Genomic DNA, 12517 nt, shown 5'->3' with positions numbered 1-12517 from the left:
ACTCGTGGCACCTTAGAGACTAACAAATTTATTAGAGCATAAGCTTTCGTGAGCTACAGCTCACTTCATCAGATGCATTTGAAGTGCATCGGATGAAGTGAGCTGTAGCTCACCAAAGCTTATGCTCTAATAAATTTGTTAGTCTCTAAGGTGCCACGAGTCCTCCTTTTCTTTTTGCGAATACAGACTATCACGGCTGCTACCCTGAAACCTGTCAGGGTGGGAAGGGGGCACAAGGGAGCATGACAGCGGGGGGTGTACAGGGGCGGGACGTCGGTAGGGGGAGGGCCGTAGGGGTATGTGTACGGGGGAGGCATGGCAATGGGGGGTGGGATGTGACTATATCTTGCTCCCCCCCCCCGGGTGATTTGTGGGCCCAGAGCACAGGCCTGTATTCCATGTCGGGCCCCACAAACAAAGTGGGCTCAGAAAGGAAGACACACCTATAAAGTTCAGAATGTCTGGTGCCCTGAATAATAGGCACCGTTCAGATGGGACCTTATAAACTGAGCTGTGTCTGCTCTCAGGATAGGATTGGAGGGTTTTTTGGGAGGTAAGAAATAAGTGTGGTTATCTGCGGTCGACCAATTTTCCCTATCTTTCCAAAACCTACAACTGCTGAATAACATTTATTATTATTTTTCTACCCCAAAGTGTGTTAGATGCTTAAAGACAAATAGACAGATCCCTGCCCCAAAGAGCTTACAGTCAGATTTTTTTCTACTTTACTGTCAACTTCTTGTTCCCAAAGAGAGAGAGAGAGTTATATTACAAATTACCAGGTTACTTCTCCAAGGTACTGACAAAGTGATTGACTATTCGAGTTTAGCATATTTTGTATAGCTAGTTATTTATAAAATCTACTGACGTCTGCTTTAGCAATATTTCTGTGGGGAAGCACAGGCAAAAAGAGAGGGTTTGTGGTTCAAGAAGTCTGGCACCATGTTGACAAAAGGATTTGTTCCCTTTCCCTTTGAAAGGCTTTTCTGATTTTTCAGAAGCAGTTCTAAATTACCTTTGTAGAGCTCAACTACTCCATCCAAGTGTTTTAATTGGATCGTTAATCACATCCATTCAGACTTTGTGCAAGGTTCTTACTAAAACCTTCATAATAAAACCTTCTATGGAGTTTCATATGAGATTTCCATTTCAGTAATAAGAAAAGGAGTACTTGTGGCACCTAAGAGACTAACAATTTATTTGAGCATAAGGTTTCGTGAGCTACAGCTCACTTCATCGGATGCATTTGGTGGAATATACAGTGGGGAGATTTATATACACACACAGAGAACATGAAACAATGGGTTTTATCATACACACTGTAAGGAGAGTGATCACTTAAGATGAGACATCACCAGCAGCGGGGTGGGGGGAAAGGAGGAAAACCTTTCATGGTGACAAGCAAGGTAGGCTATTTCCAGCAGTTAACAAGAACATCTGAGGAACAGTGGGGGGGGCGAGAAATAACATGGGGAAATAGTTTTACTTTGTGTAATGACTCATCCATTCCCAGTCTCTATTCAAGCCTAAGTTAATTGTATCCAGTTTGCAAATTAATTCCAACTCGGCATTCTCTCGTTGGAGTCTGTTTTTGAAGATTTTTTGTTGAAGGATAGCCACCCTCAGGTCTGTAATCGAGTGACCAGAGAGATTGAAGTGTTCTCCGACTGGTTTTTGAATGTTATAATTCTTGACGTCTGATTTGTGTCCACTTATTCTTTTACGTAGAGACTGTCCAGTTTGACCAGTGTACGTGGCAGAGGGGCATTGCTGGCACATGATGGCATATATCACATTGGTAGATGCGCAGATGAACGAGCCTCTGATAGTGTGGCTGATGTGATTAGGCCCTACGATGGTATCCCCTGAACAGATATGTGGACACAGTTGGCAACGGGCTTTGTTGCAAGGATAGGTTCCTGGGTTAGTGGTTCTGTTATATGGTGTGTGGTTGCTGGCGAGTATTTGCTTCAGGTTGGGGGGCTGTCCATAAGCAAGGACTGGCCTGTCTCCCAAGTTCTGTGAGAGTGATGGGTCGTCCTTCAGGATAGGTTGTAGATCCTTGATGATGCGTTGGAGAGGTTTTAGTTGGGGGCTGAAGGTGATGGCTAGTGGCATTCTGTTATTTTCTTTGTTGGGCCTGTCCTGTAGTAGGTGACTTCTGGGTACTCTTCTGGCTCTGTCAATCTGTTTCTTCACTTCAGCAGGTGGGTATTGTAGTTGTAGGAATGCATGATAGAGATCTTGTAGGTGTTTGTCTCTGTCTGAGGGGTTGGAGCAAATGCGGTTATATCGTAGAGCTTGGCTGTAGACAATGGATCATGTGGTATGATCTGGATGAAAGCTAGAGGCATGTAGGTAGGAATAGCGGTCAGTAGGTTTCCGATATAGGGTGGTGTTTATGTGACCATCGCGTATTAGCACCGTAGTGTCCAGGAAGTGGATCTCTTGTGTGGACTGGTCCAGGCTGAGGTTAATGGTGGGATGGAAATTGTTGAAATCATTGTGGAATTCCTCAAGGGCTTCTTTTCCATGGGTCCAGATGATGAAGATGTCGTCAATGTTGTGCAAAAACAGACTCCAACCGGAGACTGCTGAATTGGAATTAATTTGCAAACTGGATACAATTAACTTAGGCTTGAATAGAGACTGGGAATGGATGAGTCATTACACAAAGTAAAACTATTTCCCCATGGTATTTCTGCCACCCCCCCCCCCCCCCCCGCTGCTGGTGATGGCTCATCTTAAGTGATCACTCTCCTTACAGCGTGTATGATAAAACCCATTGTTTCATGTTCTCTGTGTGTGTATATAAATCTCCCCACTGTATTTTCCACCAAATGCATCCGATGAAGTGAGCTGTAGCTCACGAAAGCTTATGCTCAAATAAATTTGTTAGTCTCTAAGGTGCCACAAGTATGCCTTTTCTTTTTGCGAATACAGACTAACACGGCTGCTACTCTGAAACCTGTCATTTCAGTAATGCAATTTTTCATCATGTTTGTCCTAACAATATGTTTTAATATTGGTGATGAAGGGGGAAATTACTCGGATTTGAATATTTTTTGGCAATTTCTCTCCCAGTCAACAAATTTTATCCAGCCTGATCAATTGCATACTGGATTCATTTTATAATGGCTGATTATGTAGAAAAATTTAATAAGCTCATAAAAGAACAGAACTATGTGGAACTGTTGGCTCTGTCCAGTTCATGTTAAATCTCATTGCACAGTAAGATAGCTGTAAGTCTTGTGCAAGTCATTACCAACTTATCCTTCCAAACCATGAATTTTATGTGGAAGGGTAAAGGAGCTTTTCCTATTTCCCATCTGTCTGATTTCCACTTTTATAAAGATTTACTATTTGTTTGCCTCTTTGGAAATAAAGCAGTATGCAATAAGGAAATAGATATTTTTTTATTTACTTTTTAACTTGATTCAGATATTAAGATTTGAATTCTGAGGATTTTAAAAAAAATGTTTCTCAGACTAATATGCAATTTTTCTTTCCCGTAGTTTATAATTAACCAGTAGATACTGAGACAGACTGACTATATCCTGTAATACCCCAACAAACCTTCTGGACTTAAGATAAACTTTACTGAATTCGGTTAAACCTTAATGTACATCGAAGGTGTTAACCCCAATTCACTGTGTTGTTGTGGCTTTGTATGTATGTCCTCTAGCAGGAGGGGGATGCTAATGTACTTACTTTGTTATCAGCCCTTTGAAGCCACCCTGGAGAGGTACGCATATAGTAGTTCAAACTGGATTCTCCAGGGACTGACAGACAAAGAAAGGATTTTTGGATAAAGAGCCTGGTTTAAACTGGCTCAGGGCCACCTCCTTGATTCCGTAAATGGACAGGACTCTGATGACCATGGAGGGCCTCAGTTCTTAGAGTAGGATTGGAAGGACTTGGTCTACTGAGGCCCCATAAAATGGCGTGTTTCTGATCAGCTGAAACTGTGATGAATTTGTGATCATAAAGTAAACCCCTTCGGTGGGGCATTGAAAGACTGCTGCTCCTGCCAGAACCCATGTTAGAGCTCAGGTGATGTCTGGTAAGCTTATTAGCATGTGTATAGCTTCTGTTGTTTTTAATATGTTCTCTCTAGTGCTTTTAGCCTAATAATAAAATAGGCTTGCATAAAAAGAGGTGTGTGATATCAATGACTATGGGCAGTCAGTCTCACTGTGTTTGGGCAGACTCTCTGCTGGGAATAACACAATGAAGGCAGGGAATTGTGAAGTCTGGTAATACCCCAATCAGAAGGGAGTGAGATGTGGTCTTTACCCAAAAGTGCAATTGCTGGGTAACTGGAAGCCTGAGAGTGGGTGCCCTTTGTTGTACCACTGAGGGGAAATACAGCTGAAGTTTCTCTGAATAGTGACCGATGCCTCTTAAATGAGAAACCAAGAACAGGTCTATACTAAAAGGTTTGCCATTTTAATGGTACCAGTATACTTATGCTGGTAAATCCCTTCTGGTGTTGACATTTATACTGGTATATAAATGTTGATACTGGTATAGCTTAATCACTTTTATATTGATAAAACTGTGGCTTCACTAATGCTTTTACTGGCATACCTATGTCAGCAAAAAAAATCAAACTCCTAACTGATATAACCATGCCAGTAAAATTTTTAAGTGTAGACCAAGCCCAAGAAGTTTCTAGATATTCAAATTCTTCTGGAGTTAATTCTTCTGGCTGTGTTGCAGATGGTCAAAACCAATCTCCTGAGGCTGAGATTTTCATTCAAAACCAGGGCACGTCATTCTATCCCAACCTCTTCTAGCTAGACAGGCTACTGACAGGACAGAGGACCATAGTTCCGTCTCAGGCTGGTACAGGTCTGGTACTTCTGAAAGCCCTCTTTGTCATGAGGTATTAATGTATTCCTGATAGAGGGAGAGTCCTTTTGAACCAGTCATTTCAGCTGAGTTTAACTTTCTGACGTGTAAAGTAATTTTCCTGGTGACAATAACTTTAGCTTGCAGTGTAAATGAGCTTTCAGGTTTTAGTGACTTTCATCTTATTCCAAGTTTTACAAGGATAAGGTGGTGATAGAGACTAATCTAAGATTCCTTCCAGAGCGTGTTGGATTTCCACCTGAATCAGACTAAGATCTTCCTAGGCACACGTGCCTATCCCATCAAGATCCTTCTCCTGCACCCAGTGTCAAAAGGCACTCAGGATTCTATTTGCATAAAGCATTTAGAAAAAAGGACATGCATATAATCTGGCTGGCCTTAAACCATCACTTCCTTGAAATGGGGACACCCTGATGTAAGCTTACTACCATTCCTGTCTCAGGTGTCTCCATTAGAGATACAGGAACTCCTCAAAAAGAAAAGGAGTACTTGTGGCACCTTAGAGACTAACAAATGTATTTGAGCATAAGCTTTTGTGAGCTACAGCTCACTTCATCGGATGCATTCAGTGGAAAATACAGTGTGGAGATGATTTATATACACATGAAACAATGGGTGTTATCATACACACTGTAAGGAGAGTGATCACTTAAGATGAGTTATTACCAGCAGGGGGTTGCGGGGGGGGAGAAAATCTTTTGTAGTGATGATCAAGGTGGGCCATTTCCAGCAGTTGGCAAGATCCTCTGAGGAACAATGGGGGTGGGGGGTGGGAAAATAACATGGGGAAATAATTTTACTTTGTGTAATGACCCATCCACTCCCAGTCTCTATTCAAGCCTAAGTTAATTGTATCCAGTTTGCAAATTAATTCCAATTCAGCAGTCTCTCGTTGGAGTCTGTTTTTGAAGCTTTTTTTGTTGAAGGATAGCCACTCTTAGGTCTGTAATCGAGTGACCAGAGAGATTGAAGTGTTCTCCAACTGGTTTTTGAATGTTATAATTCTTGACGTCTGATTTGTGTCCATTTATTCTTTTACGTAGAGACTGTCCAGTTTGACCCATGTACATGGCAGAGGGGCATTGCTGGCACATGATGGCATATATCACATTGGTAGATGCGCAGATGAACGAGCCTCTGATAGTGTGGCTGATGTGATTAGGCGCTATGATGATGTCCCCTGAATAGATATGTGGACAGAGTTGGCAAAGGACTTCGTTGCAAGGATAGGTTCCTAGATTAGTGGTTCTGTTGTGTGGTGTATGGTTGCTGGTGAGTATTTGCTTCAGGTTGGGGGGCTGTCTGTAAGCAAGGACTGGGCTGTCTCCCAAGATCTGTGAGAGTAATGGGTCGTCCTTCAGGATAGGTTGTAGATCCTTGATGATGCGTTGGAGAGGTTTTAGTTGGGGGCTGAAGGTGATGGCTAGTGGCGTTCTGTTGTTTTCTTTGTTGGGCCTGTCCTGTAGTAGGTGACTTCTGGCTACTCTTCTGGCTCTGTCAATCTGTTTCTTCACTTCAGCAGGTGGGATTGTAGTTGTAAGAATGCTTGATAGAGATCTTGTAGGTGTTTGTCTCTATCTGAGGAGTTGGAGCAAATGCGGTTGTATCATAGAGCTTGGCTGTAGACAATGGATCGTGTGGTGTGATCTGGGTGAAAGCTGGAGGCATATAGGTATCAATAGCGGTCAGTAGGTTTCCGGTATAGGATGGTGTTTATGTGACCATCGCTTATTAGCACCGTAATGTCCAGGAAGTGGATCTCTTGTGTGGACTGGTCCAGGCTGAGGTTGATGGTGGGATGGAAATTGTTGAAATCATGGTGGAATTCCTCAAGGGCTTCTTTTCCATGGGTCCAGATGATGAAGGTGTCATCAATGTAGCGCAAGTAGAATAGGGGCATTAGGGGACGAGAGCTGAGGAAGCGTTGTTCTAAGTCAGCCATGAAAATGTTGGCATACTGTGGGGCCATGTGGGTACCCATCGCAGTGCAGCTGATTTGAAGGTATACATTATCCCCAAATGTGATATAGTTATGGAGACGACAAAGTCACAAAGTTCAGCCACCAGGTTAGCTGTGACATTATCGGGGATAATGTTCCTGACAGCTTGTAGTCCATCTTTGTGTGGAATGTTGGTGTAGAGGGCTTCTACATCCATAGGGACCAGGATGGTGTTTTCAGGAAGATCACTGATAGATTGTAGTTTCCTCAGGAAGTCCAGTGGGAGTGGATAGCTGGGAGTGCTGGTAGTGTAGGGCCTGAGGAGGGAGTCTACATAGCCGGACAATCCTGCTGTCAGGGTGCCAATGCCTGAGATGATGGGGCCTCTAGGATTTCCAGGTTTATGGATCTTGTGTAGCAGATAGAATACCCCAGGTCAGGGTTCCAGGGATGTGTCTGTGCAGATTTATTCTTGTGCTTTTTCAGGGAGTTTCTTGAGCAAATGCTGTAGTTTCTTTCGGTAACACCCTCTGATCCCACTGAGGAATAGCTTGTAGAAAGTGGTGTTGGAGAGCCTAGGAGCCTCTTATTCATATTCTGACCTATTCATGATGACGACAGCATCTCCTTTGTCAGCCTTTTTGATTATGATGTCAGAGTTGTTTCTGAGGCTGTGGATGGCATTGTGTTCTGCACGGCTGAGGTTATGGGGCAAGTGATGCTGCTTTTCCATAATTCTCATGCACGTCAGCGGAAGCACTCTGTGTAGAAGTCCCATCTGTTTTTTCGACCTTCAGGAGGAGTCCACCCAGAATCCTTCTTTTTTTGTAGTGTTGGTAGGAAGGTTTCTGTGGTCTAGTATGTTGTTCAGAGGTGTGTTGGAAATATTCCTTGAGTCGGAGATGTCGAAAATAGGATTCTAGGTCACCACAGAAGTGTGTCATGTTCATGGGGTGGAGGGGCAGAAGGAGAGGCCCCGAGATAGGACGTTGTAGTTATGTTCCTGAAAAATGCAACTTTAAGTGAAACGATGTTAAGTGAATCCAATTTCGCCATAAGACTTAATGTAAATGTGGGGGTTAGGTTCCAGGGAAATTTTTTTCACCAGACAAAAGACTCTCTCTCTCTCTCTCTCTCTCTATTTTTTTTTTTATATATATAAAAGTTTTAAACAAACAATTTAATACTGGTACACAGTGATGATGATGTGAAGCTTGGTTGAGGTGGAGGAGTCAGAGGGTGGAATATTTCCCAGGGAATGCCTTACTGCTAAATGATGAACTAGCAATTGGCTGAGCCCTCAAGGGTTAACTCTCACACTCTACAAGCAGCAGGAAAGGAGGGAGGGGAGACAGAGAAACACACCTCTGTGTTTGAGAGATAGAGATGCGCATTTCCCCGTAAGTATGAAGAGTGGGGTCAGAAGTACACTGGCTTGTTAATTAGATCAGCAAGCAGAGACCTGAGGAAGGCAGCAGCTCCCTCCGTCTGTGTGTCCCCCCTGCTCTATGGAAGGTGGGGTGCAGGGGGGAGGGGGACACCCTGACATTAGCCCCCCCTTCTTCCCCTCCCCCCCACACAGCAAGCAGGAGTCTCGGGGAGCAGCTCCAAGGCAGAGGGCAAGAGCAGCACATGGCAGTGGGGGGAGGGACAGCTGAACTGCCGGCAATTGATAGCCTGCTGAGCAGCTGCTGCACAGGGAACTTAGTCTAGCGGGGAGCTGATGGGGGTGCTGCCTGTCCACCTTGGTTCCAACCACCCACCAGCTAGCTGCAATGGGCTGCTCTTCCTGCAAGCAGTGGACAAAGCAGGCGGCTGCCAAATGATGTTAGAAGGGAGTATTGCACAACTTTAAGCAAACATGTTCCCTAATTGATCAGCATTGTAACAATGTTAACCGGGACGACTTTAAGTGAGGAGTTCCTGTATGGTACGGACCCGTTTATGCGCGGATGTCGGGAGCCAAGCCGTCACAACTGCGTGTTAATGGACTGCTGGTTAAGAGGGCCATGCTGAAAAAAGTGTCTGCCATTCGCTTAGAAAAAAGGCTATTATTTTCTGCTCTTTCTGGCTCTCATTTTTTTTTTCTTTCTTATGAAGTCTGTCATTCGCTGCCGATGAATGATTTCAATATTTTCTGCATTTTGCTCCTCCATAAATCTTACAACAATTTCTACAGCAGTAAGGGCTTCCGTGGGCGAAATTTTGACCATTTCAACTACATCCTCACCATCACTTCCGCGGTCCAGTGTAGCCTCACAGCCCGTTAATATTTCTAACTCGGACAGAAATTCTGAAGTCAGGCAGTCTTCATCCATCTCCAGCCACTCGGTAATGATTTCCGGTGACATATCCAAACTAAAATCTTTTATCATTTGAAAGAGAAATTTACCTTTATTCTCTTTTGTCTGCGTGTGTGTTTGTAGGAGGTCTTCTTCTGAAAATCCTTCAAAGTCTGGCTCTGAATCGGTGCCACTGCTGGAGTTTTCCGAGTCTGAGCTGTCTTTGACAGAAAAGACATCACGGAGAGCCTTCATCCACCAGTTTTCAATAGACTTTTGTTTTACTCTGTCCCAAGCTTTTTTAACTAAATAAATAATTTTCTTCATGTTTAACTGTTTCAGGTTAAATGAATTAAATGCCTGAATTAAATTCTGAAATGCCTGAAGATGTGCATGACATGATCGCTGAAATCAGCTCCCGTTGATAATTGTTTGTTTTTAAAATTCTGAATAATGCTCTGGTCTAAGGGTTGAATTTTTGATGTTGTGTTGAATGGTAGGTATAGCACTCAAATTTTTCCATTGCTCAATACCAGTGATTCGGCTGGAGGATAGGCTGGACAATTGTCAAGTAGAAAAAGTGCTTTGGCTTCCAGTTTCTTCGACCGCAGATGCTTACGAACAGCTGGAACAAAGCTGTTGTGGAACCAGTCGTCGAAAATGTGTCTCGTCATCCACGCATTTTTGCTGTTAGCGTATATTAGGCAGTTTGGCTCTATTGAGGTGATTAAAGCAGCGAGGGTGGCCAACGAGAAGAAGGGGAAGCTTATGGCTGCCCGTCTTATTACTTAAAAGAAGAGTCACATGATCTTTATCTTTTTAAATCCAGCTGTTTTCTGTGTCTCGTAATTAAAGGCTAAAGTCTTATCAGGTAGCAGTTTTGCAAATAAAGCTGTTTCATAACAATTATAAAGTTGTTCTTCGCGGTAGTCTTCATTTTGTAAAATCGATTTTAACTTAGCGGGAAACATGTTTGTGGCAGATTCATCAGCTGATTGGCTTTCTCCAGAAATCGATATCTGCGCTATGCCATGACGCTTTTTAAAATGAGTTATAAACCCTTTGCTGGCTTGGAATGATTCATCCCCCTTAAATTTCCAAATTTTGTTGCTTTGGCTTGAAGAATTGGCCCACTTAGCGGCATTCCTTTCAGCCTTTACTGAGCAAACCATGTGTGCATGGCTTTGTCTGTTTTGGGTTTTGCTGAATAGCACATACATTTTTCACATAAGCCCTGCGGCAGAATCAATATTTTTTATACAAATCTATTCAGTTTAGATTCGTTTTTTAGCCATCCTCAGAGAGTAGATTCAGCAATCCCAATCCCAATGCATCCAGTGAAGTGAGCTGTAGCTCACGAAAGCTTATGCTCAAATAAATTTGTTAGTCTCTAAGGTGCCACAAGTACTCCTTTTCTTTTTGCGAATAAAGACTAACATGGCTGCTACTCTGAAACCAATATCTTTTGAAACTTTAATCTGGGTTTCTCCACTATGTACTTGATCTATTGCAGCTAGCTTTTCTTCTACTGTGTAAGAACGCTGATGCTTGCCCTCTGCCATTATATTAGGCCTACAGTTAAAATTTTCTAATGTAGTGTGTGTGTGTATATATATATATTACTATATATTCTATATCTCGCTAGCGTGACAATGACTAAGCGTGCGTGATACGTCTTTACCAATATCGGTAAAGACGTACAACACATTTCCGCTCCACACTTCCTGTTGATTTCTATGTCAGTGCGTTAGTGAGCAAAGCGGTAGTGTTACATAGCAAGTTCCTGTACCACGTGTTAACAAGTCTTGCGTGTTAAATAGGTAGCACTGGGAGGCATGGCACTACTGCGCATTAAACGGATTCGCACGTAAACGGGTCTGTACTGTATTCGTAAAACAGTGACCTGATCCCCTCTACACATAGTTGCAAAGCATTTTTTCTTGGATTTGGCCTCCAAGAGAGAATCTGTTTTTGGATTCACAAGAATTCCAGAACTTGTTTCCTAAATAGCGGCAAACTCTCCTCTGCAATATACATTTTATGTATTTAATGATGTATCTTATTGACCATTTTTGGTATGCATAGTTAAGTCCTCTCTCCTGTTTTATTTGTGCATATGTGTGTCCACACATTTCCTGTTGATGCTTTTGGCACTGGCCTTGTAAAAAGTGCTTCTGATTGCAGCCTTCCATACTTGTTTCTTTTGGGACATCCCTCAATCTTCTTACTCTCAAATGTGAAGAATCTTGGTAAATGGTAACTTTTTAGACAAAAAGAAATAATATATATTTTTCTCTTCAGTCTTGAATTTTTAAACTTTGTCATCATGGCGGCATCTCTTTCTGTGCAATTGAAGGAACTGATTGAAATGTTAAGAAGGCAACATTTGTACCCTGCAGAGTGATTTACTGCTGGTCCTGCTGCTTCTTCTGTCGTCACTGCTCAAAATTCTTCAAGTGTTGGGAATTTCAGTCATCTGCTACTAAGGACCCCCTTCAAGCTGAAGTGTCTTGCCCAGGGCGGGGCAGTTCTTGGGGCAGCTCCACCCCGCCCCTCTCTTCCCCTCTCTGACCCTGAGGCCCCAGCCAGGTTGGAGCCTGGAAGTCAGAGCTGGGCAGTGCAGGGTGGCTGCTGGTCTGGCTGATGCCATGGAACGGGCAGCTGCAGTGCTTCGCTGTCTCCTCCTGCTGCTGGTGCCCAGAGCTGTGGCTGTTACTCAGCTCCCAGCCCCCTTTTGACTGCTTGCACAACTAGTAAGAGCCACCTGAGCGGGTGGACCTGGCTCTTGTGCTGGCAAAGTCCTCGGAGGAGCAACCACAGCCCCTAGCTGCCTCTCTCCCTGCACCCTGAGCTACTCTCTGCCTGCACACAGCCCCTAGCTAACCACCTGCCTGCACCTTGAGCAGTTTTCAGTTTTTTTGAGCTGAGCCCCCTGACTTGAGTTATAATTTTTGGTTGCACCCCCCACCCCACCTAAACAAGCTGGGTGGCCTGCTGAGGCGAGTCAGAGAGTGGAAGTGGTGCTCCCTCCCTAGGCCCCTCCATGTGGAGCTGAACTGAGCCCAGCTGGGCCTTACACTTACAAAATAGAAGTCAAACTATACCTACGCCTGAGGACTCCCTGCCCAGCAATTGCAGCCTCGGTGCACTATAGGGCTAATGCCCTGTCCTCTCCCAGCAGCTGAAGCCCTGAGGTGTGCCCCTCTTCCCCCCCCCCACCCACCGCCCCACACACGCACTGGGTCCTGGAGGTTTTTATAGAATGTGGGCTAGGCCTTACAAAGAAAAAGGTTGAGAACCCCTGCTTTGTCCTGCATTGGAGGATAGGATTAAAATTAAAAATGATCTGGACAAACTGGAGAAATGGTCTGAAGTAAATAGGACGAAATTCAATAGGGACAAATACAAAGTACTCCACTT

At 43.8% G+C, this 12517-nt stretch overlaps 2 protein-coding genes across 3 annotated transcripts in view; one reads left to right on the top strand and one right to left on the bottom strand.

Annotated features, from left to right (window-relative positions):
• The window catches only part of LMBRD2 (LMBR1 domain containing 2), a 62334-nt gene that overhangs the window by 505 nt on the left and 49312 nt on the right, over positions 1–12517 (top strand). The gene's annotated exons all lie outside the window — the stretch shown is intronic.
• Positions 1–12517, bottom strand: part of SKP2 (S-phase kinase associated protein 2) — a 42251-nt gene that overhangs the window by 24484 nt on the left and 5250 nt on the right. Inside the window, exon 2 of the mRNA XM_043515071.1 lies at positions 9025–9033. Coding sequence (XP_043371006.1) covers positions 9025–9028 — 4 coding nt within the window. The 5' untranslated portion in view covers positions 9029–9033. The remainder of the gene's footprint in view (positions 1–9024; positions 9034–12517) is intronic.

The sequence above is a fragment of the Dermochelys coriacea genome, chromosome 5 (assembly GCF_009764565.3).
Source record: "Dermochelys coriacea isolate rDerCor1 chromosome 5, rDerCor1.pri.v4, whole genome shotgun sequence".
Lineage (NCBI taxonomy): Eukaryota > Metazoa > Chordata > Testudines > Dermochelyidae > Dermochelys > Dermochelys coriacea.
The sequence above is the reverse complement of the archived record's forward strand: the minus strand, read 5'-3'. Positions and strand labels throughout refer to the sequence as shown.